The sequence below is a fragment of the Anser anser genome, assembly GCF_964211835.1.
Source record: "Anser anser genome assembly, chromosome: 2".
Taxonomy (NCBI): Eukaryota; Metazoa; Chordata; class Aves; order Anseriformes; family Anatidae; genus Anser; species Anser anser.
The window spans coordinates 148,240,728-148,256,730 of record NC_139721.1 but is presented as its reverse complement, the minus strand read 5'-3'; the positions used below and the strand labels follow the sequence as shown (position 1 = coordinate 148,256,730).

Below are 16,003 nucleotides of genomic sequence, written 5' to 3'. Positions count from 1 at the left end.
AAGGTCAGGGCCTGAACTTTTAGCATATAGATGTAGGGGTTATTACTGATATTCGAATGCTGTTAGGGTGTATAACAGTCTGGCTTAATAGTTCACGCAAATTAAGACAGCACAAGAGATGACAGCTACCCTATGTTTATATATATTTTAGTGTAAGGTCATACTCAGTAATTTCAAATAAATAAATAAAAAGTTTTTTTACAGCCAATATTTAGAGAAAATAAGTTCACTGATGTAGCACACACAGAGTGTTAGGACAAATTTTTATCTCACATACTATAGGACAGTTCCAGAGTGATTTTTTTAACTGCAAGGGCCAATACAATTGAGCAAGAAATTTAGTCCAGCACTTATAAGTAATAAATAACCTATGATACGACAAAGTATTCTAATGCTCCATCTCTGAGCACGTGCAGCATTTAGCCTGATAACTCACTAAAGCATTCAAAAGACTTCTTTTAAATTGGACATTACATTAATCAGATTTGCATTAATTGGACATTGCATTAATCAGATATTTTTGACTGTGCTAAGTACAAGTCCAAAGTACTCAATCTTTAAATTAGCTTCTTCAAATTTGATTGCCCTCAAATATGATAATACTGTGCTGGATCATTTCTAACTATATCTGCGTTTTTTGTCCAGCTAAATTAAATTTATAATTCTTTAGGTAAAATGTCAAAATTGAGCTCCTGTTTTCTAAGCTGGTCCTAGTTACACCAAATATTTTGCTATTTTTTGTCTGAAATGTTGAGTGCATTTGGCCGTCAGTCCACATCTCTCTGCTGCCAGCCAGGGGAACCGTGCTCATCTCTTCCTTCTTGGCCCAAAAAGTATTTATCTCTTGTAAAATATTATAGCTTCAAGGGAAAGAAGTTAGTGGTAGAACTACAGGATAACCTTATAGCAAGAAACCTGTAGGAATTGACAGGCCCTTCTCAGAAAGGGCATAGTAGCCATGTTCTAGGAGATGGTTAGTTCTTAGAGGAAGGAGCCACTTTAGTGCACTACAACAAAGAAGAAATGTGTAAATTGTAGATGTGAGCAGGATTACAAAGCTCCTTGCTCTTCAGCGTTTCCTAATGGATTCCTGTTGGCTTGCTCTCCCTTCTGTGGTTGTTATTGCACCGTCTTGTATACAGAGCCCAAACGCTGCAAGTTCTACCAGGTGACTGGGCATTCAGTGTTGTGGCACCTTTACACTCAGCCCTGCGACACCCAATTTTTTTTCTGCAAAAGTCATTAGAGACACAAATATAATGCTATGGGTAGTTTCTAAGCATGCTAATTTAAGATATTAAAAAAAAAAGATATTAAAGTGACATTAATATATATAAAACATAAGGATGTTAAGATACTTGAATGCATACAGAGGAGGACAACAAAGCTGGTAAAAGGTCAGGAAAGCAAGTTCTGTGAGGAGAGGCTTAGGACACTTGTTTTTTCTAGTCTGGAGAAAAGGAGGCCAAGAGGCGACCTCGTTGCTCTCTACAACTTTCTGAGGAGGGGAAGTGGAGAGTGAGGTGGTCACCTCGTCTTCCTGGTAACCATCGACAGGATGTGTAGGAAGGGCACAAAGCTGCACCAAAGGAGGTTCAGACTGGATTTTAGAAAAAATTTCTTTATCACCAGGGTGGCTAAACAGTGGAACAGACTTCCTAGTGCGGTGCTTGATGCCTCATGCCTGTCAATACTCAAGAGGCATTTGGATAATGCCCTTCATAACATGCTTTAAATTTTGGTTAGCCCTGAAGTGGCCAGGTAGTTGGACTCGATAATCTTTGTAGGTCCCTTCCAACTGAACTGTTCTATTCTGTTGTTCTGTTCTAAAATTCCATCATATTTGCTCTGGAGTAAAACATACGTATGGGCAGTTACTTGTTTTACTTGTGCTAAATGGTTTAAATAGCAGAGCATCCAAGACAGGATCTTCAACTTGACTAACAGGCATTAGGCATTGGAATGGGCTGCCCAGGGAAGTGGTTGAGTCACCAGCCCTGGAGGTTTTTAAGAGACATTTAGATGTTGAGCTTAGTGATATGGTTTAGTGGAGGACTTGTTAGTGTTAGGTCAGAGGTTGGACTCGGTGATCTTGGAGGTCTCTTCCAACCTAGATGATTCTGTAATTCTGTGATAATAAGATATCCTGCATCATATATCTGAACTGTACAGATTTACATGCATTTTTCATCATTATCTCCTGCTTTCCCACACAGTTTTTTGAGCCAGACTTTGAACTGACATTTTAAATTTTTATTTAAAATTTCTTTTGAAATGATTGAAATGTTCTCTTAGAAACAGGCTGATTTTGGAATTTCTTTTGAGATGCAGTAGTAGTGTTTGTCACTTTTGAAATGAAATATGTAGGTTCCTAAATTGCCCAACTGACCTTGGGAAATGAGATTCAGAAGGGAAGCAAATAATTTTGGGCATTACTTGCCACTGAAGTAAAATAAACTGCATTAAGTTTCACCTTTCCATTTTTTTCACACTTCTCATCACTATTTATTAGCAGACTGTAGCAAAAAAAGAAGAATGTTTCTATTAGGCTGATCAAAGATCTTCTTGACAAGTCTGAGCTTTGCTTGGAGAAAAAAAGTTGTCCCAAATCATGCAACTGCATAAAAAGGGCCATGCAATTTGTCTTGATGGCATGTGTGTGGCTGCAGAAATTTTCTAGACAGCTGAGCAGTCAGGCTTCTAAGCAGTCATTTGCACGTATAATTATGCTGACTGTGCATGCACAAATTCTGAAAATATGGGCTTAAAATAGGGGCAGTAAAATAACTTTTCAGGAAGTATCTAAAATGGTCACATTATGGTCTTGGTTACATTATGGAAGCCCCTAACAATGAGGAGAGCATATTTTCTGTTCTGCTCTTGCATGAGGTTCAGTCTTTAATAAAAACTGCTTTCTAGGGTAAAATAGTAGGATAATTATTTTGGCAATCATCCATCCGTACATGGTTGTCAAGAAATAGTCTACTGTGAAAAAGCAGGAATTTGAAATGCTTGGAAGGAAAGTGTCTACTCTGATTACTGTCACAGAAAGCTCAGCCCTTCTACTTAGTTTTGTTGCAATGTTATCTGCCTCCCTATGCTTGATAATTTCATAATCTTTCATTAAGTGGGGATGTTTTATTTTGTAATTCAGTTGTTTAAACTACTTTATGTCACAAACTGTTTGTATGTGTAACCAACATCCCATATTATTTTTTTTAAATGAGGTTGTGTTTCATGTCTTTCATGTTGTAATGAAGAATCTGCACTTTTCCTTAACAATCCTTTATTCTGTCTGAAAACTCTTCACCCACATGCATTTTCCATATTTAGGTTGTTCTAAAATGATCTCTGCTTCTCTTGCATAAGTACTATTAAATGCAGTCCCAATTGTCTGGTTATCAAACATTTTACATTGTTTTAGAGGTGAGGTTTTGTGCGTTGTTTTTTGTTTGTTTGCTTGTTTGTTTGTTTTTAATTTTGGGAGATCTGTACTGAAATACCTTACAACACATCTGCATTTCCTTAAATTAGAGGAGAAAGAAGAGCATGATTTACTTCAAGCTCTGCTTGCAGTCCTGAAGGGGAAGATAACTAAGAGAAGTATTGTAAAAAGTCGACAGTGTAGGTCCTTCAGACATTCCCTGTTGGGTCTCTGAACTAATGTCCTTTTGAGAGTGACATGAAAGCACTGGAAACAATGTTGAGGTGATGCTTGCTTTTTGACTTGTATTCTGGTAGTATTTCAGTAGTACATTTTGCTCCTGAGAATTCAGACCTGCTGTTGATGCTGGTTGAGGACTGCACAATTTTTCATGCAGAACAGGCTTAGAATGCAAGATATGTGAATCCAGACACACTTCCTACAATCAAGAAGGTAACCCTAGCGTTAGTGAGAAATTAAACACTTCACTAGGAGATAACAGGAAATCTAGCAATCTCCAGCAAAGTTTAATAATTATTTTAACATCCTGTCTGTTTACAGTCAGTCTGATTCCATGTAAGATGATGATATTCATTTTGAACATATATTTAATGAAATTCTGTGCAGGATTTTTTTTTTACATGTCTTATTGCTAATAGAATCAATTTCTTTCAAAACAGCAACTGAAACATCAAATCTGCCTCAATTCAGTTTGTACAACAGTTCCTTTACTGTTGTAACTGTCCTTTTTATTCATCTAAAACTACTTTGTCTTCAGGTCAGAGCTGGCTGAGCTCTCTAGGGTAACAAGACCTTAGAAGGCGTGTTGAGCATAGCATTCATGAGAAAAGGGGAGCTCTAACTTGTCGAGAGAGTTGCTGATTTATCAAAAGAAGACTAAGAATTTGAATTACACAAATTAGTGGGTAATTTTTAAATGTTATTATCACTTGGTGTAATTTGATAGTTGTCAGAGATGACAGCTATGGAGAGAGGAAGATGTTCTATTGCATTTCTTTTTAAAATCTCTAAAAGATTAAGTTGAACATAACCTATACCTTGCAAACTTAAACTCCTAGCTTTGAGTAGGATGACTCCTGTGTTTTCAAAAAGATGGAAATTCCTCCTTTTTTCTGCTCTTGTTCTGGTTCTGCCTGTATGTGTCCAGTTTCTCCCATATTAAAGGCTTTTTTTAAATTATAAATTGGAGATATAAGTGGCTTCTACAGCAAGTTTTCACAATTCCCTTGTTATGGTAACCTACAATTTTACATTATCAGAACTAAAAGCATTTTAGCAACAGGGAGATGTTACGTGCATTTTGATTAATGGAACTACTGAAATGAATGGAATAGGTATAACTGAATTAGTTATGTGTACAAAAAGGGAGGAAAAAAAGAAGCTTAAAATCAGTCCAGTCACAGAGGTTGTATTTTTGGCCTCAGTCAAACATATCTGTTTATTTCCCAATCTTGACAACTTCTAACTTTAATACAATAAGCATGGGAGTTTGCAAAGCTGTATCATACAGGTAAGGGCAGCTATAGTACATGAATAGTAAAATGAAGCAGTGAAAAAATCAGCTTTTAGCTGTCATTTTCATCAGCCTCATGCAAAGCTGCATAAAGCAGCAGAGCAAAATGAAGCCTAGTCAAGCCCCTTCTTTCCACAGAAACAAGTAATTAGATTTTTATTCTGCTAATATCTGGACCCAGTTGGGGTGGATTTGCGGTGTTCTGCTAGCTTTGGTAAAGGCTTTCTGAAGATTTGACAGCAGAAAATGCCACAGTCCAAGCTTATATCCTGTATGCATTTGTAATGTGAACATTTCAACTTCTGTTTTTTTCCATGGGGATTTAAAGTGGAGTGTGTGAACCAGACATCTGTAATGACACCATAATCGGGCTATGGGGATTAAGCTTATTAATAATGAAATATTGTCCTGGGCATGCTGTCATGTTTTGATATTACTTTAGAAATTTTAAAACACAAAATATGTATTCAAGGAGCAGTATTCTACACAGATCCTTAAATGAAGGAAAAGATAAGTTCAATGAAAAGCTGAGTTGCTACTTAAAAAAACACAAACCAAACCACTTTCATTTTTATAGATCATCTTCACATATTGCAAGGAGCTAAAGAGCTCTATGAACGTTTGAAACATCATTAAAATTGTGAAGTCTCCAAAGTAAAATATGGATGTTATATTTTTTCATCTCTGTGTAATAGCACTGATAAATTTTATATCAGCCTGAAAGTGAATGAAGACTGTCAGATTCAAATATCAGTTTTTTTTTCATCTATCTTGAATGCTGCAGACATAAGGAAGGAAAGTTGTGTCATGGTAGTTAGCCTTGAGGAATTGATCCAAATTTCTTCAACAATATGAGTCGCATGCACTTGCTGTGGATAAATTAGGACTTAGCTACTTTCAAGATGAAGACTTTAAAAGGTTGTGTTCCCTCAGTCACCTAGAATCATAGAATATCCTGGGTTGAAGGGGACCTGCAAGGATCATCAGGTCCAATTCTGTTTCCATGCATGACCACCCAAAAACGAAACCGTATGTCTGAGAGCATTATCCAAATACTTCTTGAGCTCCAACCGGCTTGGTGGTATGACCACTGACCTGGGGAGCCTGTCCCAGTGCCCAACCACCCCCTCGGTGCAGACCCTTTCCCTAACACCCAGCCTGACCCTCCCCTGTCCCAGCCCCATGCCATCCCCTCGGGTCCTGTCGCTGTCCCCAGAGAGCAGAGCTCAGCGCCTGCCCCTCTGCTCCCCTCGTGAGGGAGCTGCAGGCCGCCATGAGGCCTCCCCTCAGCCTGCTCTGCTCTGGGCTGAACAAACCCAGGGACCTCAGCTGCTCCTCATACGTCTTTCCTTCCAGACCCTTCACCATCTTGTTAGCCCTCCTTTGAACACACTCTAATAGTTTTATGGCCTTCCTATACCACGGTGCCCAAAAGTGCACACAGTACACAAGATGAGGCCGCACCAGCACAGAGCAGAGCGGGACAATCCCTTCCCTTGCCCAGCTAGCAGTGCCGTGCTTGATGTGCTCCAGGATATGGTTGGCCATTTTGGCTGCCAGGGCACATTGTTTACTAATCGTCAACTTGCCATCAACCAGAGCCCCCAGATCCCTTTCTGCTGTGCTGCTCTCCAGCCTCTTGTCCCCAGCCTGTATGTATATCCAAAGTTGCCCTGTCCCAGGTGCAAAATCCAGCACAACTTACTGTGTCAACAACAACCGTGTCAACTTACTTGTTTCCATGATTGCCATCTTGACAACAAAATATATTGTACTGAATTTTAGTCAGATGTAATTGTGCACATTTCAGAAATATTAATGTAGACTGATATTGACTACATTGGACTACTGCTTCCTTTTCACATATGTGAATATAAACTCTGCTTAGTAGAAAAGTGGGCTTAGCAAATGAATTTGGGGAAAAGTAAGGCCAAAATTAATTCAGGCTTTAACTTCAAGTGATTCTGTGTGTCTTTCACATAGGATGCACTCAGTTTCCCAGAGGCTTAAGGCTGGAGACTGTTGTTTAAAATCAGTGACTGTCTGTCCCTGTGATTTTATGCAAAGGGCTATGATATGCAGCTGTAAGGGACCATAGTTATGCATTGAAGAACCTGAGGTAAAACTGATATTGCTGAGTCCTAACTGCAGGTTGTCCAAAGTCAGACTAAATGTAGGTTGGGCATTTGTGTGCCCACCTAGTGAACCTGTACTGTAGACATATCTTGATGACCTATGAGGTGTTCCAAATTGGAGTTTTAGATACTGGCATTCTGTCAGGGAGGCTCTCAGCTGAATGGCCGGTTGGTTTTTATGCTAGGTTAAGTGTTCTGAATGGACTTAGGTGTAATGTTGTGGGGGCTTTGGCATAGATTTTCAAAGGTTGTCAATAACATTGGATGGATTGTTTTAGATAGAGGATCACAAATGAGCTTTCCACATAGTCGGAAAGCCTTCTGTTTGTCCTCTCTGCTTGTGAATACCAGTGCTGGTGGGGTGCTGCCATAAGGTACGCTTCAGGGACCGGTTGTGGGAATTTCTTTGAGATATGAGCAAGCCTCATTTGCCATATTAACTGGATGCCCTTGTGGATTTCTCCTGGTCATCTTCAAGGTCTCTGTTTTGCCTCAGTCCATCTTAGCTGAGTGTCGTCAGACACTGTGGTGCACAGCACAACCTCAGCAGGGAGTGTAGGAGTTGCTGCCTGGCTCTGCCACCTGCTAGCAGCACATCGCTGCATGGCACACGTGTGGTGGGATCTGCCAAGAGCCAGGGTGGGAACCCCACATGGCATCTCTGCTGACAGAGACCAGCCTGAGGTCTCTCAGAGCAGAAAGAATGAGACCACTGAGTTCCAGTTCTGCCCATCCCCTGCCAGTGCCCATAACAAAGCTGGTAAAGCTCCATGGTCCACTGTCAGCCACCTGACATTGCTGAAAGAGTGACAGTAGAGAAGGAGAGGATTATTGACAAAACCCAGATTGACATGGGGGAAGGCAGTGATAGGACATCAGATATGCTTTGTTCTGGTTCCTTGTCACTCATCTTATCTGAAATAGAAAGATGGAATATGGCAATATGGCAATGACTTGGAAATCAGAACAGCAAGTTCCAGGGAGGGCCTGCTAAGCCACCTGTGCCAAGAGTCAGTACTTCATCTATATTGTGCATTTTTGCTTTTTTTGTTTTGTTTGTTTTGTTTTGCCATGCAGTAATTCTTAAATCCTACATATGTATTTTCATGGATTGTATCAGTCAGGTATGCATTTGTTCTGCTGGATAAAGTTAAAACACAATATGAAATATAAAAATTTCATTTTAACAAGTAATATTTTGCATTCTTTATGCAGGTACGGAAGGCTTGGGATTTAGCATTACTTCAAGAGATGTCCCAATTGGTGGCTCAGCTCCAATTTATGTGAAAAACATCCTTCCAAGAGGTGCAGCTATTCAAGATGGGAGACTAAAAGCTGGGGACCGACTAATTGAGGTGAAGCGTTGCATGTTGTTTGTCTGTTATTTGATATGAGCCCATGGGCTAGTTCACTTCAAAAGCTCTTAATAGTTTATGATGGGGGGTAGTACTACTGAGAATCAAGGCTACTCCCTTCCTGAAGGGAGGATGTTCTCAAGGGAATTAAAATTCTCTTAAATTGGCATACAGCAGATATCTTCCTGCGGATCTAGCTGGGATGACATAAGATGTTACCACCCACAGCTCTTCATTACTGTCCCTAAGCCAAATGACACTGGAGGTACTGCTGAGATTTTTGTAACTGCCTCTCTGTGCCCTAACTTCATTTTACTGCAGAATTGACAAAGTCAGCTTGAATTGTTGCTAGAGGACATAGCCTTCTGTAATTACTGTCATTGCTGAAAGTATGTCAAGGTAACCCAAATGACTTGGGTAGAAGGAGACTGAGAAGCACTTAAGAAGATAGTTATGGCATCTCAACTGCGTGAGCTGTGATCTCTTATGAGGGGAAGGAATAAGACGGTTTGCTGTCTTCCAAGCACCAAGCTCCCTTGCTTAACACTGTTAGTTGATTTGGCTTACATTTCCAGAATGTTTCTGAACAGCTCGGTCTGATAATACCCTATCTTTCCTGGGCTTCTCCATTAAACAAGTTAGCTCACAGAATCATACAGTGGGAAATTTTCCAGTAAATGTTCCATACTTGTCTTTACTGTGTAAGTTGCATGTGGAGGCCAAGGGGTCGGATCACTGAACAAAAGCAAAATAAAGAACAACTGACCCTGAGTTATTTGGAGAAACAAATGTTTTCTACTTCTGGCACAATTTGCTGTGGAAGATGTATTTGGAAGATATGTATAACACCAAGACATGCGGAAACAGAACCATCTTTGGATTACACATTGTTTTTTGTCAAAAGATTTCTATGCAGAAATACTGATAGATGGAATTAGTTTAGAGTATACTGTGGAGTATGCTGTTGCTGCTTAACGTTGCTGGAAACATTGCTGTCTTATTTCTTATTTGTATTCATATGTAAAGAATGCATGCTTAATTAGTAGTGTTATATCTAGCATAAATTCTTATTAATTCTTGAAGGAAGGTAAGAAAGCAAAGTGTAATAACTAAGAATAGTGAGGGTTGAGAACAGGAAAAAGAAAATATGAGTAAAGACAGGTTATTGACTGGAGGATTGAAATAGCAAAAGCAAGAAAACTACTACGTATCTGTGTAAAAGAGAGAGAAAACAACCATGCAAGAGGTCAGATTAAATACAATTGTTTCACAGGAGAGTTGTTTTTTTTTTTTTTTTGTAGTTCTTTGGCCACTGTTATTATCTAGGTTTGTGTAATATTTCTAGACAAAGGACTGGTGGTCTGTTCCTGAACATCAAGTAAGTATGGCTTGAGTTTATTGAGGTAATTTAGTTTTGTAATTTAGTGCAGTTTCTATTAAATGGAATCTATACTGAGCCAATGAGCAATTTATTTCAGTGAGTTTTTAATACTGTTTCATGAGAATCAGTTGAATTTTCTATATGAATTTCTAATATTTTTTCGTATTCCGGTGTCTTACCTATTTCTAATATTTCATTTGTCACAGGTAAATGGAGTTGATTTAACAGGCAAAACTCAAGAAGAAGTTGTGTCCTTGCTGAGAAGCACCAAGATGGGAGGGACTGTCAGCCTTCTGATTTTTCGACAGGAAGAAACATTCCATCCAAGGGAACTGGTGCGTAAAATAGAGAGAAGCTAAGAGATTTAGATGAATATGAGCAAATGATTTGATCTTGTCACCTGCTAGTAAACATGCATGATCAGCACTGCACATAAGCAATAAAAAATGGTATTTTGCTTTATTTAGGACGTTTTACATTAATGTTTTTTATTCTCTTTGAGATCTGGTATTGGAATTAAAAATTTGTTAATAATGTATAAGTGAGAGTTTTACTTTTGAGTGAAGATGTTTATTATAGTAAAAGCTCCTGGATGAACTTTATTTGGATGCATGCAGACAAGCAGATTATTTCATATCTTTCACATAGACAAATCTATGTTTGAAAGCTTGCCATTCATCCCACTACGTGCTCACTAAAATATTTCAGTGCATATGATATTATGCCAAAACAGGATATGTAAATACCTTTCTATCAAAAAGTGGAATATATAAGACATAGTAGCCTTTTTTGAATATAAATGCAATCTCTCTATGGAATGGAAACCCTGCAGTTATTAATTTAGCAGGGTAATTCGGAAAATGTTTCTGAGGAATTTACGTGAAATGGAAATAAAATGATGTTTCGTACTGTTTCATATATTACCTGTTCCACTTGCATAGCATATATAGATATTTCTCTGATAATTACTCAAGATAATTTCTGTTATGAAAAGGTAGACTGTGAATGTAGCAGTCTTACTTTGTTCTGTATTCAATTAAGTTTCTGAAGTTATTTATTATTTGCATTATCATAGCTATATATAGCTCTAAAAATAAATTATTTGGCTGCCTTATCATAAGAAGATAGACAAATATTAGTGTGATGAATAGATTGCTTCATTTTTCTATTGGATTTGTGGTATTTTGAATGCAAAAAGAATGAATTTTTGTTTGGCCATATCAAGACATTTAACATTAGTCTTTAACTTTTCAAAGCTACAATTAAACCTAGTAAGTCAAAGTGACAGGGAAGGTTGCAAAAGAACCACAATTTTAGCTTAATATTCTTGGAACATAACTTAAGATACTGATAAAGTTAAGTGAAAGTTGTCATAAAATGAGGAGAACTGACCTATTTGAAGTCATATTATGCCCTACATTATTGCTGGAACTGTGAAAGCAATCTGTTTGTAGGTTCCTCTGATGTAATTTTCACAGTATTGCTATCTTACATAAAGGTGAATGAAAATGCTTTTGAAGTTTTCTAAATAAACTTAGAAGTAAGAAAATGTCTTAATTTTGTGTATATTATTTCTATATTAAAGCGAGGAAGTTATAATGCATAATTTAACATTTGTTTCAATGTCTCGTGAACAAAGGTATGTTCCAACTATAGCAGGGTTTTAACCATTGTAATACTTGGTTTAGTTTTAAATATAACAGCACATCAGCCCATTTATGTGAGTTTAACCTCGGTAGCCTCCCTGCTGCTGCTCAGGTGATACTCTCGGCTAGTTTGGCAAACATCAACACAGGCAAGCCAGGTCTCCTCTTGGCTGTGTCAGGTGGGAAGTGGGCTCTTCACTAAGTAGTCAGAGGGTCAGAACTGAACTGGAGTACATTTCCACAGCTCCAGCTGAACAAATTGCATTGTGAGGGTCTGACAGTATATGTGTGTGATGATCCTCTATTGCATAAGGATTTGTTTGTTTGCAGTCTGACAAGAAGAAATGTTAGGTGTGCTCTGCTGACAGCTGTCAAAGAGCATGAGCAGAATTGCTGGGGAAAGGTGTTGAATTAAAACCCATCATAAGGGCTGTTCTTTCTTCTCTGGTAAGAAATAATCTTAAAAGAAAAAAAAAAAGTATTTTCATCCAGTTCCTCTCGCTGACTTTTACTAGCTTTACGTACAAAATAAAAGAAAATGAATACTGGAGGAGGGAGGGGAATGATCTGAAATCATGCAGTTCATCTTTCTCCCATACAAACCTTTTTTGGCCACCTAGCAACAATTTGTCTTTCCACCCTTCCCCTATTGCTGTCACATTTTCTACATTTGTATGCATTGAATATTATCTTAATGAGATGTGTCTCAGAAACTATACGCATAAAATCATGTTATTTGATATTATCTGTCTCATAAAGTGCAGGACTTGCTGTTCCTTTCTGAGGAGCACTCCATTAAAACCATTTTATATTTGCCAACATTTGTACTGATAGTAATCCCAATAAAAGAGGTGTTTAGATTTTATGTTTTTGGCTATGGCTACATGAATGACTTTCAAAAAGTTATTTATCCTTGGGTTTATTTATAAGTAAAATGAAGATATTAAGCTTTCAGGAGAGTTGTGAAGTTTAATTTCTTTGAATTTTGTTGCCATTATTGTCTGGAAGGGACTTTAAAAAAAAAAAAAGGAAAAGTATAGTTGCATATAAAACTTATGGGAATGTTAAGCTGAGCCCGTTGAGGTTAGTATGGGATCTTTGCATTGTGAGGTTAAGAGCTGCGTGTGTGATGGAGAGCCACCATTCAGTGTAGCAAATTCTATACTACAGATCGTGGTTAAGAGTGAGTAAAATGTGGAAGCAGGGAATAAAATCAATTTGTCAGGAGTCAACTCTTACCAGTGAGACCTGGAAGAACAATTATGCTTCTCCAGAATACCAGGTATTTTATTGCTTCCAGTGTTACCTAATGCCAAATAGTTAATATGTTAGGGTTTGTCCACATGAGCGTGAGAAGCAGATTTTCTCTTAAAAAACTTCTCTTCTTCCTTTATGAAAGGGGTGAGGATTACTGTGATTAAGTTTAACTCACTATACTGTCATTACCTCACATAACTAAACATAACTTGCTGTGAAGGACTTTTGTAGAGCTTGCTACTGACTATGTGAATCCGCTGAAGCACTGGGTTATTTGGCTTTTGAGATAAATTCTCAATATCAGCAAAAGGAGACTGACTTGTAGAGTTAGTCTCCTGTACCCTACAAGCTAATATGTCTATTGCTACATATTGGCTCTTTACATGTTGCTGGTAGTTGACTCCTTCATTTTTTATTCTTACTGGTTTTTGGCTGTTGGGTAAAACTAACTGGATGTTTGTTGTAACACTTGACAACTACATTTTTTGAGCTTAACCATTCTAATCTCCTGCAAGACAGTCCAAAGCAAAAATGTCCAATAAGTCTTAGGTTTTCATCTTGGCACAATAGAGTATGGCTGGTTAGCCTGAAAGTGATCATCTAGCCAGCAGCAAGGTGGCTCCTGGGTGTTTAAAGGGGATTTAATACGGGTAGACATGGGCTTGGAAGAGCAATATTCCTTACATGTGCTTCCAAAATTGTCTGGGGGAATGCAGAAAGTATACCAATGATGTATGCTTGCGTTTTGTGCCCTGAGACACAAATGAGGAATGCAGGGTACAGGAGCGTGCCACCAATGGTGGACTGAAAGCTCCCTCCGGTCCTGGGATACCTGGTTCTGTTATTCTGGATCATTCAAATGCACTCTAAAGGGAAATCCCTTATTAAAATGAAAATGGATGTTTTAAAAATAGGTACTTGTTTAAAATATTTGGAAGGGTTCATCTGGACTGCTGAGGTCATTCTTTGAAGCCTTCAAAGCAGAAGAGAAATGCCAGGGAGCATCCATGAACAAGAACACTCCACCAGCCAGAAAATGGTGGTGAGCAGTTGTGATCCTTCCTTAGCCAGATAGCCACCTTCCTCGTAACCAGATAAGGTCAGGTGCACTGGCCCACGATCAGTGGAGGTTATTTTTGTTCACTTCTCCTTTAATGCGAATTTGGAAAAAAATTGAATCAGGGAGTGTGACAGACACCCTTCATTTTTCCCTTACCACTTCATGTCAGAATTAGACCTCTTTGTTTAGCCCCCTGCTATTAGATAGTTTATGTCGTATGTAGCCATGTTCTTATTTATTTTTTTTACTTCCTTTAGAATGCAGAACAAAGCCAGTCACAAATTCCAAAGGAAACGGTAAGAGCTTTGTCTTTTCCATACTGGAAGACTCCCAAATGTTTTTAAATTGATATGGCACTTCTCCATCAAAGTTTCACAGATCCTCCTTTCACATTATATACTGTAGATGGCTCTCTCTAGCTTTACATTTTGAATGCGTTTTTTATGTAATTTCAAATACTGTTTGAATATTACGTACAATTCAATTATTATCTACATTCAAGTGCTATTTGAAATTACATCTTTTATATGCAACCAGAGGCCTAAAGTTGGAATGATAACAGTAGACTCTTAGTTTGGGTTCCTTTTTGGAACTAATTGTTTAAAGCATGATTACATGACCAAAGTTGAGATGCAAAAATAGAGAAATTAAGCAGTTTGTGTTTATGTCTGAATTGTACCCTCATAGCAAACTGGTGTTTGTTAGTTATTTTGAAGAAACTATAGGGAAGTAGTATCAAGTTTAACCCTTTGAAGATTGTAACAGGTTGCATGTGAAGTATCAGAGGCTGTGTATTGTTTATATACTTCATTTTAGTCACTGGGACAAGGTCAGTCTTAATACAGTTTATGCTAACATGCAAAAATGTTTACTAAAAGAAGTATTAACAGAGGATATTACAATAATATGTTACCATAAATGTATACCCTATTAGAATTAAAAACATAATTCAGGAAGCTTCATTCAATTAGGCACCTATTTCAAAATTAAATAATAAATTAGGTTATAGAGAAATTAAAAAGATTCATGCTGGGATTTGAAATTTGTTAGAAAAGCTGCTGAAGAACAGAAAAATCTATCTAGATAAATTGGAGTGCATTGCCAGCGATGGAGAAGATAGTATCTGAGATTAAATCAAGTTTAGGAAAAGAGCTTCAGCAGTCATCTCAGTTTAGGGGCACCACTGGTTGACACTTAATGTTTTAGGCCAGTGCAACGTAACTGCTAAAATGGGCATTTGGACTGAAGGCAGCAATACTTTTATCCTTCCATCTTTTGTTTTCTTTATGCAGCCTCTAGTACGAAACTCATCTGCTTAAGGGCTTTGCAAAACTATAGGTGTATCATTGTTTCTGACATGCCTTACAGTATCTTTTTAGCACATCTCATCAGTGCATGCGTGTTCTTATCTTCATAGTTTCTTGCCATGTACTGCTGATATATGAAGAGATCAAAGCTCAAGATAGCATTTTTGCCTGTAATTGAGTACAATTGAAAATAATTTGTGGGTGCAGTCTTATAAAAGTGTCCTGATTTTAGGAGTTATATTGAAATACTTCCCCAAAACCTCATTATGATTAGGCAGGTTGCCTATAGGTGCTTTATATAAAGCAATTGCTTATCTGTTGCAAACTTAATGTTTTGTAACAAATTCCATGGTGAAATCCTTTCTCTGCCATTTTTTTTTTTGGAACCAACTTCCTACTTCATCTAAGAAAAGTCCAAAAGAAAATAAGGCACTCTCATTTGTTCTCTGAAGATGTGAGCCATAAACTGTGTTTTAACAAGGAGATTATGCAGGAGCAATAGGGAGCATATGAATAGCCAGGGATTGCTGAAAAACTGTGCTTGAATCAGCCAGAGAACTCAAGCAAGATCTGAAAAGTAGGAAGTGAACTGGGAAGCATGTGGAGACATGCAGCGTGGGTATGAAGACAGAAAGCTGATCAATACAAAAATGTTTTTGCATACCATGGTTTTTTTTTTTTTCAATCTTTATGGGGTGAGGTGTTTGTTTTTTTTTTAATTAGTTTAAAAGCTAAAAGCAATAGTGATCAATGGTAGTATGAACAGTACATGTCTTTAGATTTGTTTGCCCCTGGGTGGGAATAAAAAAATGGGCTGAATGTTGAAGGTGGCAGTAAGTGTTTAAAATGCACAATGCTTTTGCTCTTGCCCACCCTCCTTCCAATTTTCTTTGCTTTGGGTAAG

At 37.9% G+C, this 16,003-nt stretch overlaps 1 protein-coding gene across 12 annotated transcripts in view; it reads left to right on the top strand.

Annotated features, from left to right (window-relative positions):
• Positions 1 to 16,003, top strand: part of PARD3 (par-3 family cell polarity regulator) — a 448,908-nt gene that overhangs the window by 241,115 nt on the left and 191,790 nt on the right. For 8 of the 12 annotated variants that reach the window (XM_083826066.1, XM_083826064.1, XM_083826063.1 and 5 more), the window contains 3 exons: positions 8,309 to 8,448; positions 10,036 to 10,164; positions 14,050 to 14,088. In XM_083826066.1, the coding sequence (XP_083682192.1) occupies positions 8,309 to 8,448; positions 10,036 to 10,164; positions 14,050 to 14,088 (308 nt within the window). The remainder of the gene's footprint in view (positions 1 to 8,308; positions 8,449 to 10,035; positions 10,165 to 14,049; positions 14,089 to 16,003) is intronic. The other 4 variants (XM_083826068.1, XM_083826067.1, XM_083826060.1 and 1 more) reach the window with 1 other exon arrangement.